This window comes from Barbus barbus (genome assembly GCF_936440315.1).
Source record: "Barbus barbus genome assembly, chromosome: 30".
In the NCBI taxonomy this organism is placed as follows: Eukaryota; Metazoa; Chordata; class Actinopteri; order Cypriniformes; family Cyprinidae; genus Barbus; species Barbus barbus.
The window spans coordinates 13818101-13840195 of NC_136758.1; the positions used below are offsets into that span (position 1 = coordinate 13818101).

General features: G+C 36.5%; 1 protein-coding gene across 5 annotated transcripts in view; it reads left to right on the forward strand.

Annotated features, from left to right (window-relative positions):
• The first annotated feature begins 328 nt into the window (after window positions 1-328).
• The window catches only part of LOC306850412 (echinoderm microtubule-associated protein-like 1), a 67422-nt gene continuing 45655 nt past the window's right edge, over window positions 329-22095 (forward strand). For 2 of the 5 annotated variants that reach the window (XM_079386051.1, XM_079386052.1), the window contains exon 1: window positions 10733-11154. In XM_079386051.1, the coding sequence (XP_079242177.1) occupies window positions 11088-11154 (67 nt within the window). In that variant the 5' untranslated portion in view covers window positions 10733-11087. Of the gene's footprint in view, window positions 653-10729; window positions 11155-22095 lie in introns of those variants that run through there. The other 3 variants (XM_079386049.1, XM_079386053.1, XM_079386050.1) reach the window with 3 other exon arrangements.

The following is a 22095-nucleotide window of genomic DNA, read 5'->3' on the forward strand; positions in this document are numbered from 1 at the left end:
TTTTTGAGTGTTATGTAAAATATGGAAAGTGTCAGCCAATGTAATAATAATAATAATACTTATATAAAATAATAATACTACAAAACAACAACAATGACGATGATGATGCTTGTAGTGGTGGTGATGATTATTATTTCATCATAATTCCAACAATATTCACACAATTAAATATCCCCATATAACAGTAATTTAAAATTACTTATAAAACTTAATGATTTTGTCTTTGTTTCTATTTTAGAACAAGAAATGAAACTTCAAATAGCTGTCACTCATTTGAAGCCACTGTTAAATATAGGGTTGGATGGGTTCATCTGGCTTCAAAATAGCTAGAGTGACAGCATTTGTATCCGGTAATGGAGCCTCTCAGTGTAGCAGGCCGGTCAGATTAAATGGATTGCCTCCAGAGGAAAGAGGGAGGGTGTAAACATATTTATCGTCCAATAGTGGCCGGGGCCATGAGTGCTTGATATGCATTCTTTGCATCCCATGGCTCTCAGCTGGCCAGCAAGGGCAGAAGCAGAGAGGTCGGATGGTGTACGCAATCTCAAAGAGCCATTTGTTTCATCGTCAGAGTTTTGTTTTGGACACTATCCATTCAGAGAGAGTTTTCCACTTTACTCCATAATGTCAGACTGTGAGGGGCTTCCGATGGGTGAGTATCCAGTGTCAGGGAATTTTGGATTTATGCTGTTTGGGCCTGTTTCCATGCTGACAACTCATCCTGCAAATATGTTCTCATATTCTACTTGATGAGAGTGCAAAGGTTTTAGCCATATATGGCCGCTCTCAGGCCGACCATCTCTGTCATTGGACATCTTAAGACAGAGACTATCATTTTACAAAATGTGTTTCAGGTCTATGTTTGTGTCTGTTGCAAAGTACGTGTTATAGCCTCCACAAATAATTTATCTGGATCATACATCACAGCTGAACACTACTGCAGCTGTTATTTATAACAGTGCTGTGTTGATATGCGCTTTCCGCTTGGGTGTCTTCATGGCAGTGCATTTATAACATATATAAACATAAGACACGCTCGAAGGGATCATTTCCCTCACATAGAGCAGAGCCTAGGAAAGTCTGAACGGTGGCTGGCTGTCTGCACAGTGAAAACAATCAGATATAAATAGACCTTCTCCCTCCTGGTGCAAGGAACAATACTGTTTACCAGGCATTTTACCTGCTAAAGCATTATACTAACCCAGTTAACACTGCAGTGTAAAGACAAAATGGCTGTATTCTGTTCTGTTATATAGTAAACTCATTTAAAAAGCATATTAGTAGTTACTAAATTGCCAGCAATTTGCAATGAAATGGTTTGTGTCCTTCTTTTTTTGTCACGAATGCCTCCAGCTATGAAGATTATGCCATAACAATGTTTAATATTTGAAGGTTTGTTAAGGGAATGAAGTCAATGCATTCTCTTCCAAATGTATGTGGGTGTTATCAGTAGTCACATGTAATAACTCAGTGCTGTTATGTGTTTGCCAAGGCCGGCTCAATCTGTTGTTAGGAATCTGGCATGCACAGATAGTCGCATATATCAGAGTTAAAAAACATAGGTTTTGTGAAGTGAGACTTTGTAAACACCATCCAGTCAGTGTGCTGCTAGATTGTAATATTAGTAATACAGGTTGTTATATCAGGAAATCAAGATGAGTGAGTTAAAATAATATAATAACAATAACTTAACTATAAAGTAGCCTGTGCTTCTCAGTTTTGTTTTTGAATCTCCTAAGAAAAGTTGTGCAGTAATTCCCAGTCATGAGACAGCACATAAACAGATAACCTTGAGCTGATTACAGAACTAATTAATTATGCTACACTTTGGAATCCTTTTCATAATTGTGAAGAACGTCTTTGTTTAATGAAGCTCAGAATTTAATGAACCCACTTCGTATAATTATTGGGCCTCTGTGTAACAGGAGGCCATTTGTTTCCACTGAGTGAATCTTAAAATGTCCTAAATGAACTGCAGGCTTTGCACTAAATAAACAATCTGATTTTGACACACGCACACATACAATCAGAACGAATTTGCTACTTTAATGTACACTGTGAGTGCTTTTTCTCAGTCATAATTTAAAGCAATGTAGTCCAGTACAATATTTCAAACTTGTCAAGAATTATAAAAAATTACGTCGCTCTAAACACAAATTATTTATTCAAGTTATTTATTTATTTTATAAATACGACTGTCTCCTAGTTTTTGCGTCATTTCCACAAGCCTACTTTTATTTTATTAATGTGTGTCATCTACAGTCAAGGAGCAATTTTTCAAAAAGCGTGGCAGCATTGTTAATGTTGTATTTATTTCACATAAATAAAATGCTAGTTATAATATTAGACTTAGCAAGACAGACAACAGGTACAGTCTTTATTCCCCAAAAATGTCTAGAATGTCACTTCCACCGTATAATGCTGTCTAGCATAACCAAGTGCAAATGTTGATGGTGTATAAAAAATGACAGAATTCCTCAGTGATCCGTCATTGTCGGTCATTTTTATTACACAAACAAATTATTGACAGTGTGTTTTAGTCTAGAGTTTGTTTGGAGTCTTGTAGTTTGTTTGTAAGTGCCCATAGTCTAAATAACACCGATTATTTGTTTACTTACAACAGTATACTTTTTTTCTTGCATAATTTTTAGATTACGTGCATGCTGTAGGTAAACCACAAGGTGTCACTGTTCAGGCATTTACAATAGCGATGGCACACACACACTACGCCCACCTGCTAAAAGGTCAGATAATTCATAACAAAGGAGAATTGTATTGTGACAGAATGACATTTAGTTGTGTTTAGTTGAACTGCGTGCCGTACTAATGCATGACATGACAGAATGGTATAAGCAGAGGTGCTCTCTATGAAGGACACGACCATGGTCTCTGGTCATCTGAACTCATTGGGTGAGTAAGGCTTGGGTCTGAAGAGGACATTAACACTATATGTGATGTATCATATCCTATATGAGAGCTGACAGTTGTGGAGATGTGACAAATATCCAGCAGCCTTCATTTGTTTCTATTTTGGCAGGTGAGAAAATAAGCATTTCTCACTGTTTTACTGCCCCACCCTTGTTTCTCTTGTCATAAGAGATGAGAAATAACAAAAATCATATCAGACTTGGAGAATCCCCAAGTTGTGCAGCTTGTGCCATTACAGCAAACCTCTGTCATGTTGGTCTTTGAGGCATTGTGTATTGCCATGTTGAAAAGCATGCTGTATTTTCTATTGCAAGAGTATTTTTATATAATGACTTCACTCATCTGGTCTGGTCTGAGGAGGAGCATCTCCATCCGTAATGCAATTTCAGCCTCTTAGTGTTGGCGGGCACAGTTATTCAAGATAGTATATTGATCGACCAAAGTAATCCTGACAATCTGAGACTGGTAATGTGAAGTCCCAGTAAAAGCTAGCGGTATGTTCACACTGTGGAGAAAAGCACTCCTACTTTTGATCTACCCCATTAAGATCCCATTAGATCAATGTGATTTATGAGCCCTGTATTTTCAATGGCCCACTAATTGGTTTGACCACTGAACTAGTCATGTTATTGGATTTAGGTATTCTGTAACATTGTGCCATTAAAGTGCATAACTTTATGTGAGGACTATATAATTTACAGAACATAGCGTCATTCAAAAATAACATGATATACCATGATATTTTGGTACTGTATGTTTTTTTTGTTTTTTTTTAAATCAGCCAGTATATATTGGATATTTATTAGTGCATGCAAATATTGCCATTTTTAACATCTAGATTACCTTTGCAATCTGAGTTAAACTAAAAACACTTCTTTAACAACACTTAAATCTTTAAAAGATCTCAAAATTAATATCCCTTTTTTATACTGATAATTATAATGCTTTGATGCCTAAATTCTTTTTATTCTTTTAATTCGTTTTATTATTAACTTATTTTTAAAAAAATAATAATAAAAATAATAAATAAAGTTAATTTTAATGGTCAGGACAGGTAGAAATAGATCCTGAAAGTACAGTAACAACTGCACAGTTTTACCTTTTATAGTGCAGTATATGATCTGAAACTAACCGTATACTACAGACCAAAGCTCTTCTAGATTCTAGATCATGAATGATGTGATGCATGTGAAAGAAAAGAGCTCAGCGTTCTTGCATAGGTCTATGTAGAGCATCATATATGTTCTTCCTTATATAGTAACTGGGGGATGGGACGTTCCATATATCCAGCAGCAGAAGTCAGATATGATTAATGTTTTCCCTGCTTCACAGGATACAGAGCTGTGCAAGCAGGAGTACATACATACTCTTATATAATCATCACAGACGAAAGAACATTTGAACCACACATCATACAACCCACATAGATTGAATGTATTTTAATGAGAACAACATCCACATTATTTTTCTATATGTAGTTCATTTCTAGATATTTACTTCATGGCTGGAATATTAGATTCTGTTTGGCCATATGATTCAGCATAAAATATATCATATTTGGGGGTTGCAGCTCATTTAGTGCATTTTAACCATGCTGGCTGGATGCTTGACTGAATTTATGAGCACTGATGTAAGATTTAATGTCATCATCATCTGAATGGGAACAGTAGGGGGTGTCAGATAGACGCACTCACGTTCTTCTGTGTCCCTGCTCCCTCTCCCCATTCGCCTGCCTGTTGGTCCATGCTCCCTGGTAAGATCCACACTACAGGGGCCACGGCAGCAAGGCTTGGACCAGGTGGTGGTCCTGGGTTTGTGGAGAATAATGCCTCAGGGGAAGCCACATGGCTGGCTGCCCAGGTCCCCACCCACACCAGCTGTGTCAGGGGCCCGGAAGTGGATGGAAATCTTGTGGAAATGCAAATCATGTGATTGAATGTTGGTCGCCTGGCCTTGTGTTTGTTTGTCGCAAGTATGTGTATTTGAAATTATGTAAAATTAAATGTGTGTAATGTTCAAAAGTTGTGAAATAATATGCAATATTTCAGCTGATTCTATTTGGCTAAACAAAACTTTCCTTTTTGCTAATTCTGCTGACCTTTTTCTTTCCACTAATCCAGTACGCTTACATTGGACAAATTAACCACAGTTGTGTATGATGTCATTTAAATGATGTAACCGTGGCTTGACCAACATTGTTTGACTCATGATGTTAACTGATTAGATTTAGAGCAGTGGTGAGTTGCATTCATATCAAACACACTGTCTGTCTGCAATTCTTTCACTGAATGCCTGGATTTTCAGTTCATTCTGAATCTGAACTGTTTTCACAACCCAGAGGATCAAGTACTATTTCAATCCCAAAAGCAGATGATCCTTGTTCAGGGGCAGATAACTGTAGGATAGATAGAAAGAATGAATGTACGACAGAAAGAGTCACATAAAGAATTATGAATATGAGGGAGAAGTGACAGGAGAATTGTGCATTTGATAGGATAAGCAAGAATCGTAGATCCATAGCGGTGCTTTGTTTTATATATATATATATATATATATATATATATATATATATATATATATGTATATGTATGTGTGTGTGTGTGTGTGTGTGTGTGTGTGTAATGGTTTGCATGGTTTGTGAGGATATAAAGAAGTCTCTTACCTTCACAAAGACTGAATTGAATTAATTAAAAAATACAGTAAAAACTAATATTGTAAAATTATATTCCAATTTAATATAGCTGTTTTCTATTTTTAATACATTTTTAAAATAGAGTTCTGTGACTGCAAAGCTGAATTTTCAACATACCAGTAATCTTGTACCTTAATATTTCACCTTAATATTTCAAACAAATATTGATAGACATTTCTCCATTGTTTAACTGAGGGCCAATCAAGCCAACTAATGGTCTGTTACGCGTTATATTGAAAGAATGTTGGTTAATGAAGTATTATTGCAAGTTATTATACATCATTATCTAATTTTATTGCATATGATATTTAATGACACAAGTATGTCTATTTTGCTGTTAATGTTCAGACTGTTGGCTGTGTGAGGGCTGCAGGGCCGATGCTGTTGCTAGGTGGTGACAGAGTCATAATAAACATGGCTAACCTAACATGAGATTATCCAGTATCCAAAAGTAGATGCTCAGGGTTTTGTTTCAAACACTAAGAATAGAGAGGACTTGTTGGCTTACAAGTCCAGCTCTCTAACCATTAGGAAGTCGTGGCCTAATGGTTAGAGAGCTGGACTTGTAAACCAAAGGTTGCAGGTTCGAGTCTCGGGCCGGCAGGGATTGTAGGTGGGGGGAGTGAATGTCCAGCGCTCTCTCCACCCTCAATACCACGACTGAGGTGCCCTTGAGCAAGGCACCGAACCCCCAACTGCTCCCCGGGCGCTGCAGCATAAAATGGCTGCCCACTGCTCCGGGTGTATGTTCACGGTATGTGTGTGTGTTCACTGCTGTGTGTGTGCATGTTGGATGGGTTAAATGCAGAGCACGAATTCCGAGTGTGGGTCACCATACTTGGCTGAATGTCACTTCACACTTCAGAGATTCAGAAAGTGTCAGCGTCATTAGACCATTTTTTTTCTTCAGTTGACCTGTACAGAGATTTCAGTGTCACTAGGGATTAAGTCATCCCTTCATAAAGAGTCATTATTCATTCACAATATGTATGATAATAAGTTGTTATATAATAAGAAGCTTGGACATGTAAGATCTTTTAATGAGCTGGTTGAGTCTGTGCTTCATGTGAATGTTAATTCACTAATAGGCATTGGGGCAGAGAAAGGTGCAGATGCTATTTTAGTCTAAACCTCAGGCACTGGCATGGTCTATTACCCTGAGATTATCAACACAACCTCCTGACATTGCTTATGACATGACATTAATGCAGTTGTAGTTCTACTGGAGGAAAAATGTCAGCTGATTGCAAACTTTAATGCCATTTTTCATGTACAGTAGGCAGATTGTTGTATACTATTATTGTAATATTATTTAACAATAGCTAGCTTGAACTAAATGCCACAAAAGCTGGTTCTTGTATATGTAGATTTGCAAGGCCATTTAGTTTTGCATTTGTAGGTTACTTTGCAAATTATTTTCTGGTTTTCAGCATAAAAAACTAAATCAAAATGAATAAAACAAATAAAAAATTGTACAACATGAATTTGTTTATTTTATTTTTAATATAAAAAATTCTCTGGAGCAGATGGATACAGTGGATGGAGCAGTGGATAGATTGCTACTCTTCTTTGTTTGTGTATAATCTTGACTCGCTGTAGTTTAGAGGCAGTGCTTCCTTAGTTATAAAGTCCTGTGAATATAAGCATATGTGGACGTACAGGAATGTTAATGTAGTCTTTGGATTATACCGTATAATTTTCCTTACAAAAAAAACTGGAACTATGTCAGGTGCCGAATATAATTAATCCCCAACAAGCTCCTGATACATGTGTGTATCATTTTGTGTTTAAGTGTGTGCATATGTGTTTGTATGAGAAAGGTGCAGCCAGTATAATTGGAGAACAATAGGAGGGTGTAGCACTGTTCGACTGCCACCCGAGGGATCCCCAGACTTACACAGAGATGATGAAGTGCTTCTCCCAGCCGCTCTCCCTTCCCCCAGCTGGTGTCTCTCTCCAGGGGTCTGTGCACTCTCTAATCTCACAGCACCACCACTGGACTATATTTGCCTCGATTAACACACAGGCAGTCGACGCCAAAAAATCATCAAAAAGTGCTTGTGCTGTTCTATGTAACCAGTAAAACTCAGATCATAGAAAGGAAATCTTAGAAAATCAAAATTTCAGAATCATAGCATGAATACAGTAGTACAGTTTCACATTTTTTTCTGTATTGCTAATGTATTCACTATTACTTTTCAATGTGTGTGTGTGTATATATATATATATATATATATATATATATGTGTGTGCATTTCTTTTTTTTACATATTTTAAAATTTTCATTAGTTTTTTATGACAAAATGCTTTATGCATGGATGCATCTGATGATTTGACATTTAATGTGATCACCACATCAGAGCAGCTGCGACAGCTCAGAATATAAATCACTATAGGCACTGTTTTGTATTTTATTTTATACTGTTTTGTACATGAATAAAAACATGTTTACTGTATGAAGCAAAGTTTTTAGAAATACAATAAAACAAAAATCACTGTGAGTTATGACTTTAACACACAAAGATGACAGAAGCTTGAAATTTCTCAAACCAGACAGGCAATTCATGTAAACCAAACCAGACAACATTTTTGAGCACTTTATATTGTTATGCACTGGCTCAATTTCCTTTATGAACATGCTAAATATTGACTGTATTTAAATAAAAATGTATGTAGTAACATATATTATGTATAACTAGTGCAATGGCATTAAAATTGCGATTTGAATATGAAAACAATTAGTTGACATGATCAAAGGTCCTTTTTTTAATGATTTCAGAGGAAGAGACAACATGGAAAAAATGCAGGAAAAATGGATGGCTGCCTTCTGGGGCTAATCCTTGATTTGGTCTTTGGCGGGACAGACAGAAGTGCCGGTGTCAGCACTGTTATGGGGTCTAAGAATAAACACTATAGACTCTCTGATGCCAGATCCAAGCAGCACTGCTGGCCTCGGGACAAGAGAGAGAAAGAGAGACACCAGTGGGACATGAAAATGTCTCATCATCCACCCCTTGGATCATTGAATTTTTTTAGGCTTCTGAGGCAAAACCATGGCCAAATTGGACACAGAAACCCCAGAAATCCAATTTAACACAGCTCTCTTCCACTTGCCATCATTTGAGGTTGGGGGATGGGGTCAGGACAATAATCTTTAAAGAGGCTTTTGCAGCTTTTCTATGCTATTTTTTTTCTTCATTTGACACTGTTTTGTCTGTTTGAAGATGTGTAAATATAGGCCACGTCGTCATTCTTATGCATATTCTACCGTATGCGCCTGTCTGATAATTTGAATAATTTAAAGAGGTTTTCCCCTGTGACGACCCACAGTCAAAACTGAGATACACTCTCATTCTCTTTCTGGCAACCTTGGTTTCTCTTTGATGGTCGTCCAGACTGCTTTGTCTGTCTGAAGGCAGATAAGGGTTGGATAGTCAGTGTTTAGCTCTGATTTTTACTCTAAAAGCTTGTTTGTATTATGGAATAAAGAATGGAAAGTGAGGTCATGTATTGTGTCTCATATGTGGAAAAGTCCCCGAAAACCTTCCTCCTCATGTGGGAAGGGCTGCTTTATTTCTTTACTGTCTGAAGTGTTGGGGTACCTTACAAAAAGTTTCAAATAGTATGACAGGAACGTTTTTTAAAGTGTAGCAGTGTAGCTATTTTTTCTGATTACTTGTGGTGTAGCATGACAAAACTCAAGAGTATGTCACTATTTTTGTTGCATTGCATTTACAGCTGAGTGAACTAGGAAAATAATCAAAAATATCGGTTACACTTTTTAATGTAACAAGGACACCTTAAAATAAAGTGTTACCAAAACATCCACTTTCTATTTCATATGAAGCATTTGGAAATCTGATTCATTTTAGTGAATTTGTTTAAATAGGTCATTCATTTAAAATGAAAACAATTTCATTCTGGGGTGGAGTAACCCTTTAAATGAGTTTATTAGGAAAAAGATTTGTTTATGATGCTACATTTTGTTTAAATATTATAAATTGAGGTTATTTTTAACTTTATTGGTTGTTTTAGTGCTCATGTACCTATTTAAGTTGGTCATTTTTTAGTAATTCTTTTTTTTGTGAGCGTAAATAATGCTCTGATTGCAAACAAAAATATAATACATCATTATTTAAAGATACTTCAATGTAGCTTCAATGTATAGATGCCTTTTGTTAGTAGCTTGTGTAATTCAAAATATAAATAAGTTTAGATGTATACATGTGTATGATTTTTATATACTATTGTTCAAAAGTTCAGGGTCAGTATAATTTTTTTTAAATACTTTAATTTAGGATGTATTCAATTGATCAAAAGTGAGTGAAAACACATCTTTCTTTTCATCCAAGAATCCTGAAAAAACAGTTAACAAAAAACTTTAAGCAGCACAAGATTTGTTTTCAACATTGATAATAATAAAAGATGTTTCTTGAGCAATAAATCAGCATATTAAATTATTTCTGAAGAATTGTGTAACACTGAATACTGGAGTAATGATGCTGAATATTCTGCTTTGCCAACACAGGAAAAAATTCCATTTTAATATGTACTAATTTAAATAAGTCATTTTAAACTGTATTATATTTCACAATACTACTATTTTTACATTATTTTTAATCAAATAAATGCTGAGATCCTTGCTCAGTATAAGAGACTTATTTTAAAAACATTAAAAAAAATCTTACTGACCCCAAACTTTTGAATGATAGTGTAGATATGTTTGTTTTTGTTTATGATTTTTTTAAATGTGTTTTACAGTACAGCGTCTTTCCTGCTTCCATGGAACATGGAAGCTTAGATTTAGCCTCAGCCACAAACATTCATAATCCTCTTTACTCCAGTGTGCAGTTTAAGTACAACTATCAGCGTGTAAAAACACAAAAATACCCTTAATCAATAGTAGCCCTTTGCCAACTCTAAATATCGATTCACACCAATTTAGGACACCTCTAATGCAGCAAAGTCATCTTTTCTTGCTTAAATTCTCCAGCACTGTTTCCTACAGCGTCAGAGTTGAGTCTCAGTCAGCTGGAGGGGGAGGGTTTACGTTTTGAGAGAGGCTCCACCCCCTGCGCTCTGATTGGTCCGTTCTCCACTGTCAGACTGGGGGACTCGCAGATGAGCTCAGCGGACTGAACACTAGCACACACTCCTCTGAGAGCTCAAGCCCTGAACTGGCTTATTTTTCTTCTGGAGATCTCACACAGGACAAGACCACAGAAAGAACCGGAGAAGAAAAAGTGCACAAGAAGACAAGCATTTTATAACTTCAGAAAATATTTTCACTTTCTTTTTTTGGAAGCCTTTTCAAGGAGTTAGCGAGCGTGAATGGGTTGTCATGGTGACTGACACTGGCAGGCTGACCCTAGAAGAAGACTGGATGTTGAATGGACAGAGAGCTGCAGTGGCCAGCCAGCGACATTAACAGGGAGTTATCGGAGAAAGGGAAGAAGGGAGGAAGAGAATGGAGGACGGCTTCTCCAGCTACAGCAGTCTCTATGACACCTCCTCACTGCTGCAGTTCTGCAACGGTAAACTCATCATGTTTTCTGTCTTTAGTCTGAGAACTTGTCCATCTTATGAATCTGTTATGATTCAGGTAAACATGTTGCCTCAGCTGGACGTTGCTGCACTTAACCTTTATGACCTTCTTCAGTCTCTCAACTTTGAGAAAGTTTTTCATTCCTCTTTGCTGTAATGGATCATTTTGAAAGGATTGAGTAGCTGGCAGTTTTCTTACGCAGAGACGCTCCCGAAGCAAGTGTTTCTAGAAGGGCATGTCTCAAATGTCATGTTTTTCAGGTTCTTACAGTGTTTAGGTGAAGCATATTTGTCATTCCTGAGATTGAATGTGTTTGATGTTGTTTTCAGACAGATGTGTTCGTTTTGAAGGAAACAATGCAGAGAAAAATCTCTTAAGCCTTTATTACATCAGACCGTTCTCCAATGAAAATGAAACTCGAGACCTTTTCGACAAGCTAAAGAATGAGGATGTTGTTTTTGATTTGTTGGGGTGTTTTTGTTGTTCTGCCATCCTGATTAGGATCTGTAGTCATGTGTGTGTATGCTGGCTGGTGCTTCAAGGCTTTTGGGTGAGGGCTGATGATAAAAGAGGAAAAGAAGAGAGGAGCTTTGGGTGGTTAGTAAGGGATTTCCTTGTTCCAGGATGAATAGAAGTTCATGTCACTATTCTGTCAAACACCATTAATCTCTTGCATTAAGAAACCTCATGTGACATCACAGCGCTCTTATGCTCGATGTGATTAAATGTTTTATTCAACTGTAGTTTAAGCCTTTATTGGTGAGGGTTTATTTCAATCTATACTGAAAAAAATGGTGTAGTAAATTGTGAAGGAAATTTCACAATTATTTGAAATGGCAAGTAACACATTAAAATAAATATAAAATGTTTGTGTATTTTTTTGCAGAACATACTTCAGTAATCTTTGATTTATGACTTATGATGCAAAAGTAACTCTCCTTTTACTGTAAATCAACATTTTCTCTTATAATTCAGTTTGTTCTAGACATGCACAGTATTTTGTGTCATATTACAATGTTATCAATTAGAGATTTTATAATTTATCAATGCATACAGTATACATATATGCTAAAATTGAATTGGGTATTTAATTGTGCATGCATATATCTTTTAAATCACTAATAATTTAAAACATTTTATAATAAATAATAATGTAATATTTGCATTTATTATTATTATGGTTGTTGTTAAACGTTAATTTTATAATAATAATGTAATATTTAGCAAACCTTCAAATGAATGTCCATGTTTCATACTGTAAATTTTAAGGTTGTAATGCCTGAATTCACTTAAAAATACATTTAAAGCATTTAAAATGATTGGTTTCAGTTTTTAGTATTTTGTTTTTTATTTATTTTCACAAAATAGTATTTCATTTTAATATTGACCATTTATCAGTTATCAGTTATCAGCCATAACATGGAAATCAGCTAATCAGTATTGACCAGAATTTTAATATCAGTGTATCCCTAGTGTGTTCGCTCCATAATCTCCTTTAAAGTTAATTTTGAAAATCCAGTATTAGAGTGATATTTGTTTCTGGGGTCATGTGACGTAGCTGCATATCTGCCATGTGAGCACTTCGGTGGCTAATGAGATCATCAGAGGTTACTGACTTGTGTTTACACTGAAGTTATGATATGATTGTGCGGTTGTGGTGTGATCTTCTCTTTCATCATCTTGGCAGCCATGAAGACCATAAGATGTCTTCCATTCAGCAGAGCCCTTTAATCTGCTATAGGCCTCATACATCAGTTACAGTTATAAACGTCTTATTTTACAAGTTCTTAAATGAAAAAGACATTCTCTCTGCTTTTCTGCATTCACTCTGTTTGGCTGAGTGAGAATGAGAGCTGCTGTGATGGCTGGCCTGTATTCTGGCTTGTCAGGCCAGCGTAGGACTGTGGGTAATTGAATGAGGGTGTGCTGGAGAGCACTGCGGTGAGGTCATCCGGCAGTACAGTGCTCAGCCGAAGCTCTGGATCTGGTATGAAGTCATTTGTTCTTAAACGCTTCACGAGTTACTGATCAGCAAACCACACTGTTGTAGGGATATTCAAATTCATTTCAGCCAGATTCTAGAGGCATTAGACCTTTATTTAAAGTTTTGCCAATCTCAGACTCATCTGCTTATAGTTTCTTGAAGAAAAGATAGACTCTTAAAGGCATAGTTCAGCCAAAAATTAATAATGGAGGTTAGTTTGCTTCCATAATCCTTCAGGAAATTACCAAAATGATGATGGTCACATTTTGGCTGAATGAAAACAGTCATTTAAAGTCAATCTTAAAGGGTTAGTTCACAAAAAAAAAAAAAATCAATATTTACTCACCACGTTATTCTAAATCATTAAACCCCGCCCCAAAAATATAAAATAAAATATATTTTGAAAAATATCCATACAATGAAAGTCATTATAGGGTTCAGTATTGTTTTTGGCCCCCTTTGGGGTTGTATTGACAGAAGCTGTTAAAACATTCAAAATATGTTATTTTGTGTTCCACAAAAGAAAAAAAAACATCATACAGGTTTGGATAACATGAAGGTGGATAAATTATGAATTTTCATTTCTGAGTGAAATAATCCAAGAACCTTTAAATTATGGTTTTCATAGAGTCAAATCATTACCATCATCTTAGTTATTTCCTCAAGGATTCTGAAAAATAAACTTTAGAATAAAAATATATATTGTCCTTTATAAAAATAGAAAGGACAATATCAAATGAAAGATATTTTGAAAAATGTCCTTATAGGGTTCAGTATTGTTTTGGACTCCTGTGACATTCATTGTATTGATGAACACTGTTGAAACATTCAAAATATCTTCTTTTTTGCTCCAGGTTTGGAAAGACATGAGGATGAGTGAATGATGTCAGAAGTTAACTAATCCTTTAAGACTGACCTTTACATAATTGTTTTCCTTCAGCCAAAACGTGACCATCATCTTGGTTATTTCCTGACGGATTCTGTAGAGAAAATAACCTCATGTCCTTACTCAAATTAAACATTGGCGGTGAGTTCTGGCAAAGGGAGTAACAGGATATCTGGTGTTCTGGCATCTAAACATCTACCAGACGTCTCAGTCTTTCTGACTGCTGTTGTCTCATTCAGCCGTTGCTGCCAGAGAAGTGTTCTTGGCACTCGGCTCTCTCTTCTTATTGGCCTTCCTTTGAGCCACTGATGGATGCATGTGCAACAGGATTAGGATTAGAGACCTGCTCACGTTACCGACCAAACCAGACGAGAAAACTGAAAGTGAGTGAGAATGAATGTCATGAACAAAAGCTTCCACTTGCCTCTACACTTGGCCTCTCCACAACCTCTTAACAGCAAGAATATAAAAGGTTGAAATTCTAATGCAATTCATAAGAGCCACAGTTGGAAGACATCATTTATTCATTGTTTTCTCATTGACCTTACAAGGCTGTCACTTGGATTTGGCGGTAAATATTGATATACAGAAAATAACTCTTCCAGGGATGTCGATTCGTTCAAAGCTAGACATCGATCTCCTTTAGTATTATGGCTCTTGTGCTATTATTTATTGAGCTGTGCTCTCATAAAAAATTGCAGACTGAGGGATAAAACTCGTCTTCCCCTAAATGGGTGATATTGACACAGCCGTTGTTTGTCTGTTATGTGACAGACCCCAGATGACTTGCATTGGCTCTTTATCTGGCACTCTCTCCCATTACGTTACTGATAACAATTCTGAAACCATCATCTGCACAGGCCTTCTATCTGAGAAGACTGAAGCCATTAGTGCTACTCTCTAATATACGGATTTGGTACTCAAGTAACATTGGGCTGCCTAATAATTTGTGGAATATGTGATATATTTTTTCAGGATTATTTGATAAATAGAATCCAGGTTTGGAAAGACATGAGGATGAGTGAATGATGTCAGAAGTTAACTAATCCTTTAAGACTGAAAAATATAAAAAATGTTCAAAAACAAAAATTATTTGAAAATATTTATAATATTTTTCAAGCTTGTAAAACAAGAAATAAATAATTTCTTATGGCATTCAATTTTGTTTTCAGAGAAAAAAAAATGGAATTGTACAATTGCAACTTTATTTCTTAATTATGATTTTATACATTCCATTTGCTACTTTTTATCTCTCATTTGCAAATTTACTTTTTCATAATTGTTACTTGTAAATTGTGATTTCTTACCACAAAATGTGACTATTTAAAAAAAAAAAAAACGTTGATTTATTTTTCACTCTGCTGCAGGAACATGCTTCCATAATTTCCTGACTAACAGATTGACAGTCAAGTAATTTACCAAAAGATGTTTTTCCTGGACATGCTGCATTTTGCCTTTTAGCCATAAGCAGTGCAGCGTTCAAGGTGTCAGCGACATAACTGAAGCATTTCCCGCTGAAGGCGTAGTATTGTGCTATTTTTGTACATTAAGGAGGTTTTTGGAATATTCCACTCGCTCATTCACTCTCAAGGGCTTCCAAAACAAAGAGGCCTTTGTGGGGGTGTCAAGCAGACAGGATTATTCAAATTTTGCTTCAAAATATGCTAATGCTTTTCAATGGCAAAACATGGTGCATGTCTTTCATATACTGTGTGTTGTGTGGACCAGAATAAGTCCAACCAAAGGCTTATTGGAATTTTAGAGCTGAATTTTTCAGTATTTTTATTGTTTGAGCGTCCATTATCCAATGGACATTTTTGAACTGTAAGCGTACCTCTGGGAAATCAAAGTGAGAGCCATGGCAAGCCTTTCCCCGTGTACTTTTGTTCAGAGCAGATTATGCATGGAAGCAGAAGTTTGTAAATATCTGGTGAATAAACATACTTCAGTGTTATTTTAGTATTTCTCTATACTATTATAGTATTTATGAATACTTTGAATGAGCTTTTATTTTTATATTTACAGTTTCATTTTAGTTTTATTCAGTTTCATTTTGTTCCTAATATTTCTTTTTTTTAGTTTTAGAAATGTAAGTTTCATTCAGGGATAATTTTATTTTCTAAGTTTTTTTTTAAGTTTAGGATTTTAGGATTTTAATCTAAAATGTATATTTGATTTAATTTCATCTTGTTTCATTTCAATTAAGGAAAAAGATTTTCGTATTGTTTATATACTACTGTAAATTTTATTAATATTTTGAGTAACCTTTTATTTTTAGAAGTTCAGTTTTCATTTTAGTTTAACTTTTAGTAATTTTATGTGCTTGTCATTTTTATACATTTTTGTTTTTAATATTTCTATTTAGCTTTATTTTAGTTTAGTTTTAGAAATGTTAGTACTTCCACTTGTATTTTTTTTTCAGTTAGTTGCTAATGCAACATTTCTCATTTTTGAAACTTTTTTTTTTTTCATTTGGAATATTTTATTTAATTAAGGAAAAATATTCAGTAGTTCAGTTTAGTAATAGTTTTAGTTAACAATAGGAACACTGACACACTTTCTGTTCCATCAGCTCAGTTGTGCTGCGCAGGGGCTTGACATATGATTTTCCGCATGTAACATCCAGTATCATTAGCGCACAGCATCCACAAACCCACCCAAAGAACAACACTTGAGTTTATTTAAAACACCCACCCACCCACTGTTCTGGGCTGTTTGTTATGTGTGCACAATGCCCTGGGTTCTGAAGGAGAAGAAAGCCCAGGCTTTCACACACGCTGAAAAGAGCATTGTGTCAGAAGCGGAGCCAGCCATGAGTTAATGCTGCCCTACTTTTCTCCTGCTCTGTGACTCAGACCCTCTGCGACTCCTTCAAAATCCTCAGTCTCCTCTCTTCCTTCCCCGCCTCGTTTGTCACCAGAGCTTCCCGCCGTTTGTGCCATTTCTCAGGATAGCATGAGTCAGCACATCCCACAGTTTCTACTCTACTCCAGCGTGCCTTTTCCAGGTCGGTTTTGTCTTCTCATCTCTATGGTGACTGTGCTGGAGTGAGAGGGTCTGTCACTGGGTGGGTCCCATGAACAGAGGCCATGTTTAACAGATTAAACATGGAGACAGATAAGTGTTTTGTTGTTTGGAGAGTTGTGTGTGCTGTTCCTCACTGTGGTTGACAGTAAGGTCACCTGTGACTGAGTGAGTGGGCTTTCTTCATTGATTAGTCGAAATAGAGTTCAAGGAGCATGTGGGTGGGGTGGGGAGCATGACATGATGTGTAGCTTCACTTTTACCCTTGAGAGTCCTTTAGAGCATTCTTTATGTTCTCTATAAGTGCTTTTTGTTGTCTGGAAAGGTGTCATTAGCAGCAAGGCTATCCAGACAAGCTAAAATGCACAATATTAGTTTAAAGCACTTTTTGAAATAATAATTTTTGTTCTTAAGAGAGTAATTTAACCTATTTCTTTAACTGTTTTTTTTTTCAGTTTACTTTTTTATTCTTTTACCTAAATTATTAAAAGAACAATTTACCACATTTCTGGCCGTGTTTAAGTAATATCATTATTTACTCATCCTTGTTTCATTCCAAACCTTATATGATTATTTTTCTGTGGGACATAAATAGAGACATTTTGAAGAATGCTCCTGCTGCTCTTGAAAGTGAGTGATCAAGGGACGTTAAGGTCCAAAAATGACAAAAATAAAATTAAAGCCATCCATACACTATATTCCAAGTCTTCTGATGCCATACAGTAAATGTCAGTGCAATAACTTAATTCAGCTTGGATGCATTAAATTGTTCAAAAGTGATCGAAAACACATTTATAATGTTACAAAAAGATTTCTTTCAAATAAATGCTGTTCTTTTGAACTTTTTTATTCATTACAGAACCCCCCTCCCAAAAAAACAATTATCACAGTTTCCCTGAAAATATTTAGCAACTACTGTTTTCAACATCGATTTTAATAAGAATGATTTCTGAAGGATCGTGTGACACTGAAAACTGCTGAAGATTCAGCTTTGCCATCACAGAAATCATTTACATTTTAAAATATATTAAAATAGAGCATAGTTATTTTGAACTGTAACAAAATTTCACAATATTACTGTTTTATATTATTGTTGGTTAAATGGTGAGCAGAAGAGACCCCTAAAAACAACCCAAAAGATTGAACAGTGAAAATAATCAATTCGTTCATGAAATTTAAAAAAAGTAAGAATTTATTCTTATGAGTGATATCGACCAGGCTGATATTATTAATCAGCTGATATTTGTCCATGTTCGCTTGACTTATTAACAGAATATTAATCTCCTTGCATCATCATTTTCAAGCCCTATTTTTTAAATCTAAGTTTATACATCAAATATCGGTCATAATTTATATTAGGTGGCCTTAACTACTATGTACTTACAACAAAAAATAAGTACAATGTACTTATTGTTTTCATATTGCATTGCAAAACACTTCTGCTGATATTGAGGTGGGATACGGGTAAGGTTAAGGACAGGTTTGGTGGTCTGGGTAGGTTTAAGGGTGGGGTTAGGTGTAAGGGATGGGTCAACAATGTAATTATAAATGTAATTACAGAAATTAATTACAGATGTAATTACACTAAGGTATTTTTACAAATATAAGTACAATGTAAAAACATGTATTTGCACAGTAAGTGCATTGTATCAAATGATTAATTTAAATGTAAGTACATAGTAGTTAAGACCACCTAATGTAAAGTGCGACCCAAATTTCTGCTTGTTCTGCTCATATTGCACAAAACCTTTATAGTAATATTTCTAGCAAACAATTTAAACAGTAAACTGCTTAACAACATCTCTGCCCCAGCAGTTCATTTGTAGGAAACCAACATTTGGCTGTTTTTGATCCCAAAACAACATACAGGCTCTGTTTTCAGTAGTCTCATGAACCCATACATCAGAGCGTGTTAAGCCTGTGCACTTTCTCCTGGAGCACAGGGATAACCGCTGATCAGGATCGGCTCAGTATCCCTTTAATCCTCTCTTAGCCCAACCACTTCCTGCATCCCAACAGCGAGGCTTGGGGCTAGAGCACCGTCGTCCCTAAAATACCCCCCTTGTTGGTTTCTTGCCAGCTGGCTGGGTGGTAGTGGGTGGTGGAAAACACCCTACCTCTACGGTTCACACAAAGTTGTTTTCTCTGCCTCCGTGGCTGCCTGGAGGAGATTAACAGGGAACAACACTGCAGGCATCTCCGCATCACTTGTCACTGACTCGGTCCTGTCTGGAGTCTCTCTGTGGGGATGGAGGCTGGCGTGATTAATGAACACACACATGTAGCTTCTGCTGCCTGTCTTACACGTGCTGGTAAGGTGCTGGCAGCATGCTAACGGCTTTGTGAGAGAGAAGGAGAAAGATGCAAAAAGATGTGCACTAATATCCCAAGAAGCCATTTGGCAAACCATTTCCTCTATGTCCTTATGTTATAATTCCCAAAATACTCTCATTAGTGCTGCTTGCTAAGGGGCCGTTCACATAGGACACGTTCTTGGATCTGTCTGCATTGTTTTTCAGTCACAATGTGATGGAAATGGCAACAGACCTTTTACTCTTCAATATTCTGTATTGTGGATGATCAAGTTTCAATTCAAAATTACGTCAAAAAAAGAAAGAAAGAAACATATGCATGGATAAGTCCTTTACAATAAGATCAGTAACATTCATTATTATCAATTACATTTATTCATTTAGCTGACGCTTTTATCCAAAGCGACTTACAATTGCTATCTATGTCAGAGGTCGCACGCCTCTGGAGCAACTAGGGGTTAAGTGTCTTGCTCAGGGACACATTGGTGTCTCACAGTGGATTCGAACCCGGGTCTCTCACACCAAAGGCATGTGTCTTATCCACTGCGCCATCACCACCCTTACATAGTGGATTTTTATTTCATGCCATTAAATATGGATATAGGTTGATGTCTTTGTGACTCGTCTCAGTTTTTAGCATCTTGTGATATGTTTTTAAGATGTTGTGTCAAGTTAAAGAACTTTTAAAAGAGACTTTTAAAATCTTGATTTACCTATGTTGTTTTGTTGTGCTTTCTCAATGTTTTTGAGCACAAGAACCACCATGAATGCCCCAGCAGCTGCATAGCAACATGCTAAACATTGTAAACAACACATGCTTTCAATTCACTGTGGTTTTACTACAAATAAAACCAAAAAACATGGTTACCACAAATGAACCTTGGTTTTCTACACTAACTATAGTTTAACCATGGTGTTTGTAGTGAAACTGTGGTTATTCAAATGGTAAACAATACTTTTTACTATACTGTTACTACACTTTTACTATAATAAAACCATGGTTAAATTTTGTAAGGGATAGCAACATGCTATGTGACACTTTGAGCACCCTAGCCACCATATAGCAACACAAAACACTCAGAACACCCTAGCAACCACATAGCATCACACTAACAACATTTACACCATGTCTACACCAGACCCAACAGTTGCCATATTGTGTCACACCATGCTGTGCTGCAACAGTTAAAGTCTGTCTACACTGGACGCTACAAAGGAACCGTTGCAAATCATTTGAACTTTGTGTCAGTACGTCATAAATAGAACAAGGAACAGTCTAGACAGCATCACTTATTATAATCTGATTATAATGGGCTCTACTGTATTTTGTTGTGCTATGCCGCTCGCGTTGTAGATGTCACATTCGATTGCTTCAGACACGTTGACGCATTCGCCATCTTGGAACAGTCAATGTGTCAATCACTCACAGTAAAAATCAATGAGTTTTGTCAATCAGTGAGATACCACAACAGCCTTTGGTTCAAGGACTGTCTTTGACCGTTCCAATATGATGACCGGCTTACGTATAGCGGCCCGTCACCTGCTAATAGGGCATCTACCTATATATCTATGATCTTAACAACTGCATTGTGAAATGCTAAAAACACTTTAGCAACCACATAGCTTCTTGCTGGCAGCCACAGTACCTAGATTAGTGGCGATAAGGCTAAGATCCACTGATACTTACTATTCGGAAAATGTAAAAATCTAGGCAATACTGTTAACGTGTAAATATTAAGCCTCAATTATAAAACCCTAACAAGGGATTTGAAATCAGAATGGAAGAAGGCATTGGCTTTAATAGGTTGATTACAGCTTGACCTGCAGGTGGATTTTGCTGATGTAAGGTGGATTGAAACTCTGGCTCTCTCTTGGGGGCAGTTTGGCTCTGCTCATCACCTCTTCCCTGCTTTCTCTCTTTCTCCTGTTCTTTCCATGCCAGAGATCATGGGTGAGGTCTCTGGGATGATCTCATGTGACTATTTTTAACTCCTAAATCCTATTTACTGAAGGTCATCTTTTTTCCTCATTATGTACCTGTAATCTGGCAGATAGCTTGGCTACACACTGTTCTGTTGCTTCGTTTGGGACTGATTATATAACGGTCCAGCCACCCTCTCTGAATCACTGACACCTCGAGACAGCACACTGTTTTACTATCACCAGAGTTTGCAGATGGTTCCTCAGTGAACTGCCCTTGGATCTATGACCTCAGGTTGCAAAAACAAAGCGGTTGAGAAAGCAGGCGGTTGTAATCCTCTTAAAGCACACACAAACCTTTTACTCACTTTCTCTCAGAGATCCTCCCAGTGTCTCTCAGCATGAACTCTTTATGTAAGAGGCCAGTCTCAAAGGCCAATTGGTTGATGAGAATGGTTTGTGAAAAGCTCTGGGAGGATTCACTTTGATACTCACTGAGACCAGATGCATTTTGTTTACACAATAGCGCTGTTACAAAAATCAGTGAGCTGCCCCATATGGCAAAAAATATATATTTTAAAGGAACACTCCATTTGAGTTGAGTTTTACCGTTTTTGAATCCATTCAGGCGATCTCCAGGTCTGACGGTAGCACTTTTAGCTTAGCTTAGCATAGATCATTGAATTGGATTAGACCATTAGCATCTCGCTCAAAAATGACCAAAGAGTTTCAATAATTTTCTTATTTAAAATAGGAAGCGCCTGAATGTAGTCCCCAGCTACAGTATATCATAACAAATGACCT